At 36.2% G+C, this 14,100-nt stretch overlaps 2 protein-coding genes across 2 annotated transcripts; both read left to right on the top strand.

Moving 5' to 3' along the window:
* Positions 1-4,937: 4,937 nt before the first annotated feature.
* Positions 4,938-7,367, top strand: LOC11438245 (inositol transporter 1). Its single transcript, XM_003592795.4, has 2 exons — positions 4,938-5,480; positions 6,001-7,367. Exons 1-2 carry the CDS (start codon positions 5,321-5,323, stop codon positions 7,365-7,367), a joined length of 1,527 nt encoding a protein of 508 aa, XP_003592843.1. The 5' UTR covers positions 4,938-5,320.
* Positions 7,368-8,210: 843 nt separating this feature from the next.
* On the top strand, positions 8,211-11,584 carry LOC11428351 (inositol transporter 1). Its single transcript, XM_039830076.1, has 6 exons — positions 8,211-8,435; positions 8,507-8,577; positions 9,011-9,346; positions 9,765-9,872; positions 9,946-10,131; positions 10,658-11,584. Exons 1-6 carry the CDS (start codon positions 8,285-8,287, stop codon positions 11,318-11,320), a joined length of 1,515 nt encoding a protein of 504 aa, XP_039686010.1. The 5' UTR covers positions 8,211-8,284; the 3' UTR covers positions 11,321-11,584.
* Positions 11,585-14,100: the final 2,516 nt, after the last annotated feature.

Raw genomic sequence — 14,100 nt, 5'->3', positions numbered from 1 at the left:
GTGACTGATTATGAAGAATAGGAGTAGGAACTCTGTTGATTAGGAACACAGCATGAAGAATAGCATATGACCAAAAAGAAGGTGGGAGTTTGGATTGAAATAATAAAGCTCTACCTACATTGAGAATATGTTGGTGTTTCCTTTCTACTCTACCATTTTGTTGGGGAGTTTCAACACAAGATTTTTGATGAATTATACCATGTGAAGCATAAAATGTGGAAAGCATAAACTCAGGTCCATTATCAGTTCTAATGAACTTAGGGGTAATGTGAAATTGTGTTTGAATCATAGTGATGAAATTGATGACATGTGTAGAAACTTCTGCTTTGGATTTAAGTAAAATCACCCAAAGAAATCTGCTATGATCATCTACAATAGTAAGAAAGTATCTGTGACCATGTACAGATGCAATAGATAATGGACCCCAAATATCAAGATGAAGTAATTCAAAATTGGTAGAAGCATGAGAAATACTTGAATTGAAAGGTAAATGTTTATGTTTAGCAAAATGGCACAAATCACAAACATCTTTATTATTGCTACTGATAATGTTGGGATACAAGAGAGACATAGAATGAAGTCTTTGATGAGACAGATGGCCAAGTCTAAAGTGCCATAAGGCATTGGAAGGAATGCTACTGCTAGAATTACACGAAATAGTTGCAACAACATTACAAGATTTATGGGAAACACTACTAAAAACAGAATTTGAAGAGCAGGAAGATGGAGTGTATTTGTATAAGCCATCCAGTTGCTTAGCCAAACCAATCATCTTCAAAGACATTGTGTCCTGTATGATGCAATGAGCAGAAGTGAAGTGTAAAGAGTATGACAATGATTCACACAGCTTAGCAACAGAAATGAGATTATGAGTAAAAGCTGGTGAATATAAAACATGACTGAGATAAAAATTGGAAGTGAAAGAGACAGTACCAGCATATTGAACAAGAACACAAGTTTTGTTTGGTAAGGAAACATAAACAGGTGGAATTCTATAGAATGAACTAAAAAAAGAGAGATTGCATGAAATATGTTCATTAGCGCCTGAGTCAAGTAACCAATAAGAGGGTTTAGGTATTATACCTGCTGAAGATGACTCAGGTGCAGAGATGGTAGTGGATATCAAGGGGTTAGCTGAAATGTGATTAGAAGAAGCTTGGGAGGATGATGATGCAGGAACAACCAAGTTTGCTTGTTGTAACAATGATGCAAGTTGAACCAATTGTTCTTGAGAAAAACCAGCATTGGAACTTGTAGATGAACCTTGACCAATAGAGGAGGAGGTACCAGCATCAACATCCTCATGAGTAACAGCATTAACTCTAGGTTGAGCTTTGTTAACATTTGGATAACCATGCTTCAAATAACAGAAATCCACAGTGTGATTAGTTCTGTTACTGAAAGTGCATAATCTAGTAGGTTTAGGTTGTGATGGATTCTTGCCACGACCTTGAAATTTTCTGACATCAGAAGCATTGATTTGAATAGAGGAATCATCAGATACGCTCAAAGAGGAAAGAGAAGCATTATTGCTCTCTTCTTGAACAACCAGTGAATACACTTTGTTCAATGAAGGAAGAGGATCAAGAAGTAACACTTGTGTCCTTACAATGGAAAATTGATCATTGAGACCGGTGAGAAACTGCATAATTTGGTCCTCATTTCTATGAATTTTAGCAACCTTTGAAGCTTCACAACGACAAGGATGAATGCAAGAACAATTAGGGATAGGTCTGTGAGAAGCTAACTCTTCCCAGAGAGCCTTCATTTCAGTAAAATAGTCTAACACAGACTTAGAACCTTGCTTGAGGTTGTTAATGGTGGAACGAAGATTGGCAATGCGAATGCGATCAACTTTAGAAAATCTTTCTTGCAAATCATGCCAAACTTCAAAAGCAGTATCATAGAATACGATAGTTTGAGCAATTGAATCAGAAACTGAATTAATGAGCCAAGATTGTACCAAATGGTTGCATCGTTCCCAAGCCGCGCGATTCAAATCATCAGCATCCGGAATTGGAATAACACCATTTATAAACCCTAATTTGTTCTTCGTTCCCAATGAACGTTGAACCGTACGATTCCATGCAATATAATTAGAACCAGTAAGCTTAGGAGTAATAGAAAGTGAATTAGGACCTTCACTTGGATGAACAAAGAAAACTGATTCAGTATCAGGAGAATTGTTACGAGGAGCCATGAAAATGGTGAAAAATTGCGAAAAAGATGAAGAAATTCAAGGAATCAAAAAAAGAGGAGAGGATTGAAATCACAGTAAAGAACTATTGAATCAATCACAACAAGAAGAAAGAACGAGAAGAAAATTGAGATTGAATGAATCAATCACAACAAACAAGAAGAATCAAGAAGAAAGAACGAGAAGAAAATTGAGATTGAACATGAATTCAATCGAACCAGAAAAACAGAGTTCAAAGTGCAGAAGAAAGGATCTAGCACCAAGAATCAAGCAGAGAAACGATCAACGAAGGTGATCGGAGAAGAAAGCACAGCGGAGAAAAACGGTTAGAGGCCGTTGAGGATCGTAACTACCTTTCCCCCATGGGAGAAGGCTCTGATACCATAATATGAAAAACAGTAGAATAGTAAAACTGAATTCTCATTACTGGAATTATTGTTACATAAGGTATATATACAAATATTGAAGTAACAGGATAAGGTAATGTAAGTGTATTCTAGAGAATAACTAACTACTTCAAGTTACAGCTAAGCTAGAGTACTATGTAATATCTGCTGTGTACTCTTCATTATGCAATAAGCATGTTGGTCTACACTTTCCATGTTTACAAGTGGCCAAAAAGTCTTTTGAATGAGCTCTCAAAACTTATTAGAAACTTTATATGGAGTGGAGATGTATCCTATAGGAAGATTTGCACTGTGTCTTGGAAGGAGGTCTGCAAGCCTAGAAATGAAGGAGGCCTTGCTGTCAAAGATCCGTATCTGATGAATCAAGCTTCTCTCCTGCATTTAGCATGGAAACTGCTCACTTCCAATGAGCCTTGGGCTCAGTTGTGCAGGGTTAGATTTCTCAATCAAGGTAAGGCTAAAAACTATCACTTTTCTTCATCTATCTGGTTGGGAATGAAGCCATTTCTTGTCCATATATTTGAACATGCCACTTGGTCCATTGGCAATGGTTAATCTGTGTTTTTCTGGAAAGATAAATGGCTGGACAGAGTTATAGCTGATGATTGGAGGGTCCCTGATCATGTCTCTAGACAGCTGACTATGAAGGTTGCTGACTACATAGTGGAGGGATGTTGGAATATTCCACCTTACTTCGCTGCTAAAGACAATCAGTTAGCTGACAAAATTAAGAAACTTACTCTTCCCTTGGAGGACACACCGGATAAGCTGAACTGGACTTCTGCTATTGATGGTGATCTCACTAATAAGCTCTCTTATGCTTTCCTAGCTGGGTCTGGACAGAAAAATAACTAGCACAAAATTATTTGGAATTCTTTTATACCTCCTTCCAGAGCTTTTATTGTATGGAGACTGTTACACAATAAAATCCCCACTGATGACAATCTTAGGACTAGAGGATGTACAATTGTTTCTATATGTTGCTTTTGTAGGGATGCCTATGAATCTTCTACTCATTTATTATTCCACTGTCCTATTACTTCATCCTTATGGGATTGGCTCAGCAAGGGCTCTGAATAGGTTATTGATTTGTCTAATTGCCTCAATTTACTGTTAAGTGTCAAAGGAAAGGGAAGCAAAATGGTGCAGCAGGTTTTAGCTTCTGCTATTATGCATATTATTTGGGCTATATGGATGGAACGTAATTCTAGATACTTCAATAACCAAAACAAAAGTATGCTTTCTCTTACTCACAACATTATCTCGGAAGTAGCTCTTAGTTTCAAGCTTGTTATTGCTCAAGGTTCAACCTCCATGACTGACTTCAAATTATCACAATTATTTGGGATTCCTTTCAAATTAGGCAGAGTTGTACCTGTTCAGGATGTTCACTGGATGCGTCCCCCTTTGGGTTGTGTTAAGATTAACTGTGATGGTTCCTATGTTGGGTCTCATCCTTGTGGCTCTATTGGGATTGTTTACAGGAGTGCTTCTCTCTTTCTTGGTGGTTTTTCTCAAAATATAGGCTTTGCTACTGCTCTTGAAGCTGAGTTTTGTGCATGCATGACTGCCATTGAGAAAGCTTCTGAGATGTGCTTAGTTGATATTTGGTTGGAAACAGATTCTTTAATTGTGTGTAAGGCTTTGTCGGATCAGGTGGGAATTCCTTGGAGAATGCGCAACAGATGGCAGAATTGCATGATTTTTTGGCGTAGCATCAGGAGCAGATTTTCTCACATACTTAGAGAAGGCAATCTGGCTGCTGATGCCATGGCCAAGAATGGTCAAGGGCTAGCTCCAATGTCCTCTCAGTGGTGGGACACACCACCCTCTTTTATTACATCTTTTCTTTTTAGAGATAGTGCAGGGGTTACCTTATTCTAGAACTATTACGGACTAACTTTGTAAGCGGTTGAGGCAGCTCCTGAAATTTTATTGCAGTTTTTACTTGATCCAAAAAAAAAATCTCTTTTTACCAAAACATAAATATAAATGTGATCTTTTTTTTTTTTTTTGACAAATATAATATATATGATCTTGGTTTTTTTTTTGGTTAAATAGTCTAATGGCTAGAGGATTATATATGATCTTGTTTCGAACCCCAACTCCTACATATAATATGCAATATTCCCACCAAGTGAGCTAAGCTCACCGGGATTATATATATGATCTTGTTAATTACAAGCTAAAACGAAATGTGTTTGATTTAAATTTGGATCAGTGGTGTCGATGTTGACAGAGCTTCAACTAAAAGACAAAAAAGAAGAAGCCACGTGTGATGTTTGATTGGTCCGCATGTCTCTTTCTGATGGAAGTACTGCAGGCAATAAAATCGTATCTTTGTCTCTTTCTGATCTGATGAGTTCGATCGCCGTGCCTCCTGTTCATACAACTTTCGTGTATATCAATCATTTTTTGTTCCGAAATTGTTGCATTGCATTCATGTTCTGTTCTTTATCGCGTTGGAAAATAATAATAATAATAATCATGTTTCCGACTTTGGATGTTCTTTATTAATGCTAATAATCCTAAGCAGACAAGAAAAGGAAAACAATAGGATCTTCAAAATTAAATTTCCCATTCAGAATTGGCAAATCTTATATATTCATTCATTCTCTGCCATTTTTGGTGTGGCTATCGATAGTAGTAACAATTGTGAGACGACGGTGATTTAGATCATATATATATAAATTCAGACTGGATTTATGAAACAAGGATGACCAATACTTCTAGTACTATGGTACAATCTACCCCAGGTAGCTCAGGGTATTTGGATTTGTATCCTGAACGCAAAATGTCTTTTTTTAAGAATCCTTATATCCTCGGTCTCGCTGCTGTCGCTGGTATTGGTGGCTTGCTTTTTGGCTACGACACAGGTACGCTACTATTTTTATTGAACACAAATTAACTTCATAGTAATTCATAATTACTATATATATGTGTTTGATTCATCCATCCAGTGAATTACTACTACTAATTAAGATATATATATATATATATATATGGGGTTTGCTAGAACACACCCATTAATTTTTATGTAGGAGTGTTTTAGCAAAGCTACACCTATTTAACCACTTTTTAGTTATTCACTTGCTAAAATACTCCTTCTGAAAAATAAGTGGGTGTATTCTAGCAAATGCCTATAAGATTTGCTAGAACACACCCACTTGTTTTTTTTTAGAAGATGTGTTATACAACATACACCTTAAGGTGTATTTATTAACTTTTTAGTTATAACTTACTAAAACACTCCCACATAAAAACTAGTGGGTGTGTTCTAACAAACCCCTATATATATATATATAATTAACGGTGAATGACAGTAATGCTCTACTGGAAGACCAATAGTTTGATGTGAAAATAATTAAATAAAAATTGGCACATGGATGCATGCAGGTGTGATATCAGGAGCTCTTCTATATATAAAAGATGATTTTGAATCCGTTAGAGAAAGTAACATTCTGCAGGAAACAATAGTCAGCATGGCAATAGCTGGTGCAATAGTTGGAGCAGCAATAGGTGGTTGGATTAACGATGCTTACGGACGAAAGAAGGCAACTCTCATCGCGGATGTCATCTTCATTATTGGAGCAATTGGTATGGCTGCCGCGCCTGATCCTTACATTCTCATAATCGGACGCCTTCTTGTTGGTTTAGGTGTCGGCATTGCCTCTGTCACCGCTCCCGTCTACATTGCCGAAGCATCACCTTCCGAAATCAGAGGTTCATTAGTCAGTACTAATTCCCTCATGATCACCAGTGGACAACTCCTTTCCTACATAGTTAACCTCGCCTTTACGCGTGTCCCTGGTACTTGGCGTTGGATGTTGGGTGTTTCAGCTGTCCCTGCACTTGTTCAATTCATTCTCATGCTTTTCCTCCCTGAATCACCAAGATGGCTTTTTATGAAGAATAGAAAGAATGAAGCTGTTGATGTCATTTCCAACATCTATGACTTGGCTCGTCTTGAAGACGAAGTTGATTTTCTAACAGCTGAGGCAGAACAAGACAGACAGAAAAATATGAATGTCAAATTTAAAGATGTTTTTAAATCTAAAGAAATCAGACTAGCATTCATGGTTGGAGCAGGATTGATGGTGTTCCAACAGTTTACTGGCATTAACACAGTGATGTACTACAGTCCAACCATTGTTCAAATGGCTGGATTTCAATCTAAAGAGTTGGCTCTTCAAATCTCACTCTTTGTTGCTGCAATGAATGCTGTCGGAACTGTTCTTGGTATTTACCTCATTGATCATGCAGGGAGGAAGATATTAGCTCTTTGTAGCTTAGGAGGAGTGTTTACATCTTTGGTTCTCTTGTCTGTGGCATTCTCAAATCAAACCTCGGCAGCAGCATCAAATGCTACCGGATGGCTTGCAGTTTTGGGTTTGATACTGTATATAGCTTTTTTCTCCCCTGGGATGGGACCAGTGCCGTGGGCAATGAACTCAGAGATATATCCTAAAGAATATAGAGGAATTTGTGGTGGTATGTCAGCTACTGTGTGTTGGGTTTCCAATCTCATTGTGTCTCAGACATTTCTTTCTGTTGCTGAAGCTTTAGGGACTGGTCCTACTTTCTTGATTCTTGCTGTAATAACCGTGCTTGCCTTTTTATTTGTGCTTCTCTATGTTCCGGAGACTAAAGGATTGACCTTTGACGAGGTTGAACTAATATGGAAAGAGAGAGCTTGGGGCGGCACCAACATTAACAACAACTCTGACTCGCGAAACCTTCTTGGGACGGACAATGATCAATAATGTAGATAGCAGAATTCTTTACTATCCTATCAAAATAACACACAGAAAATTTGTAAGGAATTTTTGTAGTTTTGAGCATTGAGGAAGAAAATGTTGAAGCAATGCAAATTAGATTACTAAAACTGAGTAAATGTCAAGAATAAGATAGAAGAAAACTTAGCTCAAAACTAGAAAATTTATTTTCAATCAAAATTCTCTCTATTTTAGTATTGGAAACTTTACTAGCAACTTTGTAATTCACTGACTAGTGGTATGGTATGGTATTCTTTGTTGTTGACTTATTGGAACATGAAAGGAAGTTTAGGAATGGTATGACGGTGATGTTGACAATAACTGTGGCGGCAGTGAAGATCTGATGTAAAAGCACTATATATGATGTCAATTGTTAGAGACATTAAGCAAATTAAAGTGATTCCATAATAGGGCATATTATCCTCCTCGGTCCACGACCACAGAAAATTTGAATGTATGCAGTTGGTCTTAATGAGATATAAAAAAATGGACAAGTAAGAAAAACAGTAGTTAGAATGTGTTGATCATGTATGTAACACCAGAATTAGAAAAATGAGAAGAAAAGCAACATTCACATTCCTTCAAATTCTAAATCATGGAATTCATTTCTTTGAATTAATTAATTAATTAATTAATGTTGTTGCTGTTGTAGTTGTTATGAAAGAAATTAGTATTTTTGAATTAATATTAATATAGAATAGAAGAAAGAGTATTAAATTATTTAGATGATCCTCCTCCTCCTATTGATAAATGAAAAAAGAAATGAAATGTCTGGAGCTGAGTCAGCTGACAGTGATGCGGATAACGATAAGAAGCATGTTGTCTTGTATTGTAATATTGTATTGGCTATCTATTGGGACTTAACTCAACTAATCATCCAATCCATTAATCTTTGTTACGATGAGATGACGGTAACAACATCAATTCGAATTCCAGGAAGCTCTGGGTATTTGGATATACACCCTGAAAGAAAAGTCTCTGTGTTTAAGAACCCTTACATTTTGTGTCTCACTTCTGTAGCTAGCATTGGTGGATTACTCTTTGGCTACGACACTGGTACGTATCTTATGAATTATATATTCTCTCAATAACAATAACAATAACATGATGATTCTTGTTTTGTTCAGGTGTTATATCAGGTGCTCTCCTCTATATTAAAGATGACTTTCAGGCCGTCAGATACAGTCATTTTCTTCAGGTATCTTTCTTCTTTTCACATTCTCACTAATCAATCAATCAATCATATATTATACAGAATTAGATCGCTAACTGTTTTCCAAAATACTTGCTAACAATATTTGAATCTAAAACATTGTCATCCATCCTGTATCTGTCATTCAAATTCAATACATAGTAATTCAGGTTCATAAAACAGATAGATGTGGATCATACATGTTGCTTGTTCCTCATACTGATTAATTTTTGCTATCTATTCAAAATATGACATTACTCATAAGTAAGTACATACAGAGAATGAACAAAATACTGGAGACAAAACCTAAATTCACTACAACCAATGGAAGGGAGCTCCCCCATCACGCTGCAATCGTGATGGGTTTTCGAGAACAAGACTGCTCGAACATGGGCAAAGATCACAATTTGTTTTTTCTAATTATTAATTAATTTTCCAGGAAACAATTGTCAGCATGGCAGTGGCTGGTGCAATTGTTGGAGCAGCAGTAGGTGGTTGGATGAATGATCGTTATGGAAGAAAGAAGGCAACCATCATTGCAGATGTTATCTTTATTCTCGGAGCAATTGTCATGGCTGCTGCGCCAGATCCTTATATTCTCATACTTGGCCGTGTTTTGGTTGGTTTGGGCGTGGGTATAGCTTCAGTTACTGCTCCCGTGTATATTGCAGAATTGTCACCATCAGAAATAAGGGGAGGACTTGTAGCCACAAACGTGCTTATGATAACTGGTGGACAGTTTATTTCTTATCTAGTAAATCTTTCTTTTACGCAGGTTTATTTTCCACACTTGTCTCTTTCATCCATTTTCATTAAAATATCTTTGACATTGTATCCCATTTAACTGCATATAGCTCTTATTTAGAAGTACGAAAGCCAATTTCTCCCTTGTCGAATTGATTTTTCCTTGTTCTCTATGCTTTGAACTTTAATTTTGCCTATTTTGACATAACTTATCATCGTTTTTCCACCTTATGGTTTCAACTTTGTTGCTCTTTCTACTTTACATGATTATTGTAATGTTTCTTTTTGACTTTTCCAATCTATTTTCTTATGAAATTAACGCACACATATTTCATGCAATCTATATAAAGTGGAACAAAAACGGTAAAGCAGAGTTCTGTATGAGGGGAATTACTTTCGCTCGAAATGTTATTTTCCAGGTTTAAAGTAATTTATTCTCAATCAAGCAGGTCCCCGGGACATGGCGATGGATGCTGGGAGTTTCGGGTGTGCCAGCAGTAATTCAGTTTTTTCTCATGCTCTTCCTGCCTGAATCGCCCAGATGGCTCTACATAAATGTAACATATATAATTTTTATATGTTTACATTAAAAAACCATTCTTTAATATAATGATTTTCCCTGATATGCAGAATAGGGAAAATGAAGCCATTATTGTGCTTGGTAAGATATATGACTTTGATCGTTTAGAGGATGAAGTTGCTTTACTTACAGCTCAGTCAGAGCAAGACCGCCAAAAAAGGGCTGATGTCAGATACAGGCATGTTTTTAAATCAAAAGAGATCAGACTTGCATTCCTTGCCGGAGCTGGACTACAGGTAAAAGTTAATTCAGAGATACTATTGTTGCAAAATATAACTTTCTTGTACTGAAATTAGTTAGGCTTAGGCGGCATAAACCTTTTTCTACACATTTGACTCAATGAATTTTTTAAGGGATTTAAAGAGCAACCATTCTATTTTCTTGAATTACATGCCAATATTGAGAAATAAGTAGAGTACTTACCTAGAATTATGATTACACTAGTGAGTAGCCAGCCGCACGCCTCTCTCTTTAACTTCTGAGGAATAGTTTTTGCAAAGAAACACTAATTGTTCACAAACTATCATGTGTGATTATGATGAAGCAGCATCTTCAGCCTCATTGCAAGAATTGTATCGCGACATGAGAAGATCATCATCATCTTATTTATTCAGCTTCACATTATTTTCTAGTTGCTTAATGCAATATATACGTGATCAGCCATGCTTAGATTCTGGTATCATATTGGTGTATTCGGTTCTGAACTTTTTAAAAGTATTCGAGTTAGTTTCTTATAGCATCCCATATTTATTGATTGTACAGGCTTTTCAGCAATTTACAGGTATAAACACAGTGATGTACTACAGTCCAACAATTGTCCAAATGGCTGGCTTTCACTCTAATGAGTTGGCTCTTCAACTCTCTCTCATAGTTGCTGGCTTGAATGCTGCCGGAACAGTTCTTGGTATTTACCTTATTGACCATGCAGGACGGAAAAAATTAGCCCTGTATAGCTTAGGAGGAGTAATAGCTTCGCTAATAATCTTATCAGTCTCATTTTTTAACCAATCATCTAGCACTACTACAAATCAAAATGATTTGTATGGATGGCTTGCGGTTGTTGGTTTGGCCCTATATATTGCATTTTTCTCGCCAGGGATGGGGCCTGTGCCGTGGGCAGTAAACTCTGAAGTATATCCGCAGGAGTACCGAGGAATGTGTGGAGGGATGTCAGCTACTGTGAATTGGATTTCAAATTTGATTGTGGCTCAGTCATTTCTTTCCATTGCAGAAGCTGCAGGGACTGGTCCTACATTCTTGCTTCTTGCTATTATAGCTGTTATAGCGTTTTTGTTTGTGGTTTTTTTGGTTCCAGAAACCAAAGGGTTGACATTTGATGAAGTGGAGTTGTTGTGGAGGGAGAGAGCTTGGGGTAAGAATCCTCGCACTAAAACCCTTCTTGAACGTGGAAATCAGTCCTATTAGTACTAGGAATTGTTCTTGTTTTTCTATGAATTTTGATTTATGAGAGGCAAAGTGATTTTTTGGGCACTGATTGCTTTCGATTGCATGTCTGCAAATCTTCAAGTGGCCCAGTTCAAATTCCACAAAAGTTTTCTCTTTCCTAATACTAATAAACTTACTTGGATTTTGTGTCTAATCTTTGACCACTCAAACAGCTTTACGTGGACTGTCTTTGTGAAAGTTTCAGCTCACCTTCCCAATTTTATTTGTGATCATTTATCTTTATTCAGCAGTTCATATTAATCGTTTATTAAAAAAGTGTAGATATGTTGTTTAATTCGTTTAATTAGTATCACCGTCCTTTTCATGCGAATTCATAGTTTTTCATGTGAATTTATGTTGGATCCACTCTCAGCATCATATTTAATCGATTTCAAAAAATAAGCTGATGAGAAACCTCTTGAATTTGACATGTTTGCTCAACTGAAAAAGAAGATTGCTTACAATCTTTAATTTGGGGTGAAAAATTTAGGAATACATAAGTTTCAATGATTCTTCATTTTGATTTTGATTTATAGGAAAATCAATAAAGTGCAAAGAATGAGATGTTAACTTCATGTCACTTAGTTGTTAGCCTTTGATATATGAGAATGACTAATGTGTTATCAATTAAACAACTTAAATTACTTATCTGCATTTTTTTTTAAATAAAAGACCAATATAAATCATAAAATAAAGATAAAGACCAAACAGGTTTTTTTTAGTTACATTATATTTTGATTTTAGTTGCATACCAAAAAGGTGTTTGAGCCCATATTTAAACTTCCACATTTATTTTTGTTTTCCCATTATGATATTACTTTTGAAGATGATGTTGGTGGTCCATTTGAATATCAATATTGTTTTTTTTAAGGGAATATCAATATTGTCGGATTGTTAATGTATCACACCGATGTTTCCGTGAGTTTAGCTTTGTTGGCATGGACATGTATTGTTGTATGCATGGGTTGGGGTTTGAATCCCGGACATCTCACTTATTCACTTAAAAAAAGGTGAATTCTAGCCACTGAACTACTTGAGAAAAAAAAAAAAAAAAGGTATCACACCAATATAATTTCACTTCTAATCTTGCTTTAAAAACATCATTTCCCTTTAAATAAGAAAAATCTAACAAGTGTCCTTAAAACATTGTTAAGCATCTAAAAGTAGTAATTTTAACATTAACAATTGTGTAGTTATGACGTTTACATATGTTTGACTTATATTTTCTAGATTTTTTTTTTTTTTTTGAATTCCAATAACAATATCCTTGAAACACTTGTTAGCAAGACATTTTAAATAAAGGTCTCGTTAACGAGTGCCCCGGAGCACTCTTTAACATTTCCCTTTAAATAATACCAATATAATTTTATTAATAAGGCTGCTATCGAAACTAATATGGCATCTTAAACCATCTTTTTGCTGTTACGATCAACTCATGTCGGAAATTGCACATTGTATGGCGGCTTTTTTTCGAGCATTTAGAAACACCGCAACATCGAATCATGGCAATATCAGTGGCAGAGTTAGAAGAAAAAAAAATTGGGCGGACCACTAAATTAAATTACACACACTCACACACAATTCATGTTTTAATAAGCATAAAGTTGACCATAAAAAAAAAAATTACACACCTTAAAAATTTAAAATATTATCTATACATTTCGAGTGATTTGAAAGTGTGATAATAAGGCGTTTTGAAATGGAGAAAAGGGTTGACCACATGGTAATTTTATTTAAAAGTAAATAACTTTTTTTCGTATTTTTCCTATAAAAAAATATTATTTTTTGCTTGGGGTCCACCTGAGCCCTAGTGTGGCTCCACCACTAGGTAAGACCTGACATAATTCTACGCAAGTAGTAGAGAGAGCATATCATTTGATGGAGGATAGGACGCTAGAATGATCCAACTTGATTCGAAATTCGCAACACACAACAACGGTTACAGAGCAGCCTTCCACTTATGGGTCAGTAGGTCAAAACCTTCACTTGACCAATGGCGGATCTTGAGTAATTTTGGTGGGGGTGCCAAATATCGATAGAATATATAATAAACAGTTTCAAACACTATCCAGGATTATGATGTGGTGTGGTGGTTTGTTAGTTTGAATGTTACTTGGAGGGCGCTGGTTCAAGTCTTGCCATGAGTGATTTTTTTGAATATAAAACATTAAAAAATACAGTTGAAATATAAAAAGGAGGGTGTGGGAGATTCAAACACACGCCCTCAAGACATTTAGGGGGCTGTCTAACCACTACATCAGCCATTTCTCATGGGTCATGCTATGACTAATATCATATTTATAGAGAAGTTGGGGGGTGCAGTGGCATCTGCAGGTCTCCAAGGAGATCCGCCACTGCTTGACAACAATCGATTTAGCTCAAGTTTGTCAGCAACGTCCATAACATGGTCGATGCAAATGCAATACATTTCCTCTTTTTCCAGTGAGTTAAACAAAACATGAATCGGTATGTTCTTACAAGATGAGGAAAGTGCTTTTGTTTTGGCTAAAATTATGTGTTTTACTTCTTTGTGCACTGTGGATGTGGGTGAAGCACTAAGCTTGCTTACATTCTTTTTCCAGTAAGTTAAACAATACATGAATTGGTATATTCTTACGAGATAGGAAGGTACTTTTGTTTTGGCTAAAAATATGTGTTTTACTCTTTTGTGCACCGTGGACGAGGGTGAAGCGCTAAACTTGCTTACATATTTTTCAATGGGTTAACGATATGCAATTTGATGACGTTGATTTCATGCT

Source organism: Medicago truncatula, chromosome 1 (genome assembly GCF_003473485.1).
Source record: "Medicago truncatula cultivar Jemalong A17 chromosome 1, MtrunA17r5.0-ANR, whole genome shotgun sequence".
NCBI lineage: Eukaryota > Viridiplantae > Streptophyta > Magnoliopsida > Fabales > Fabaceae > Medicago > Medicago truncatula.
The sequence above is the reverse complement of the archived record's forward strand: the minus strand, read 5'-3'. Positions and strand labels throughout refer to the sequence as shown.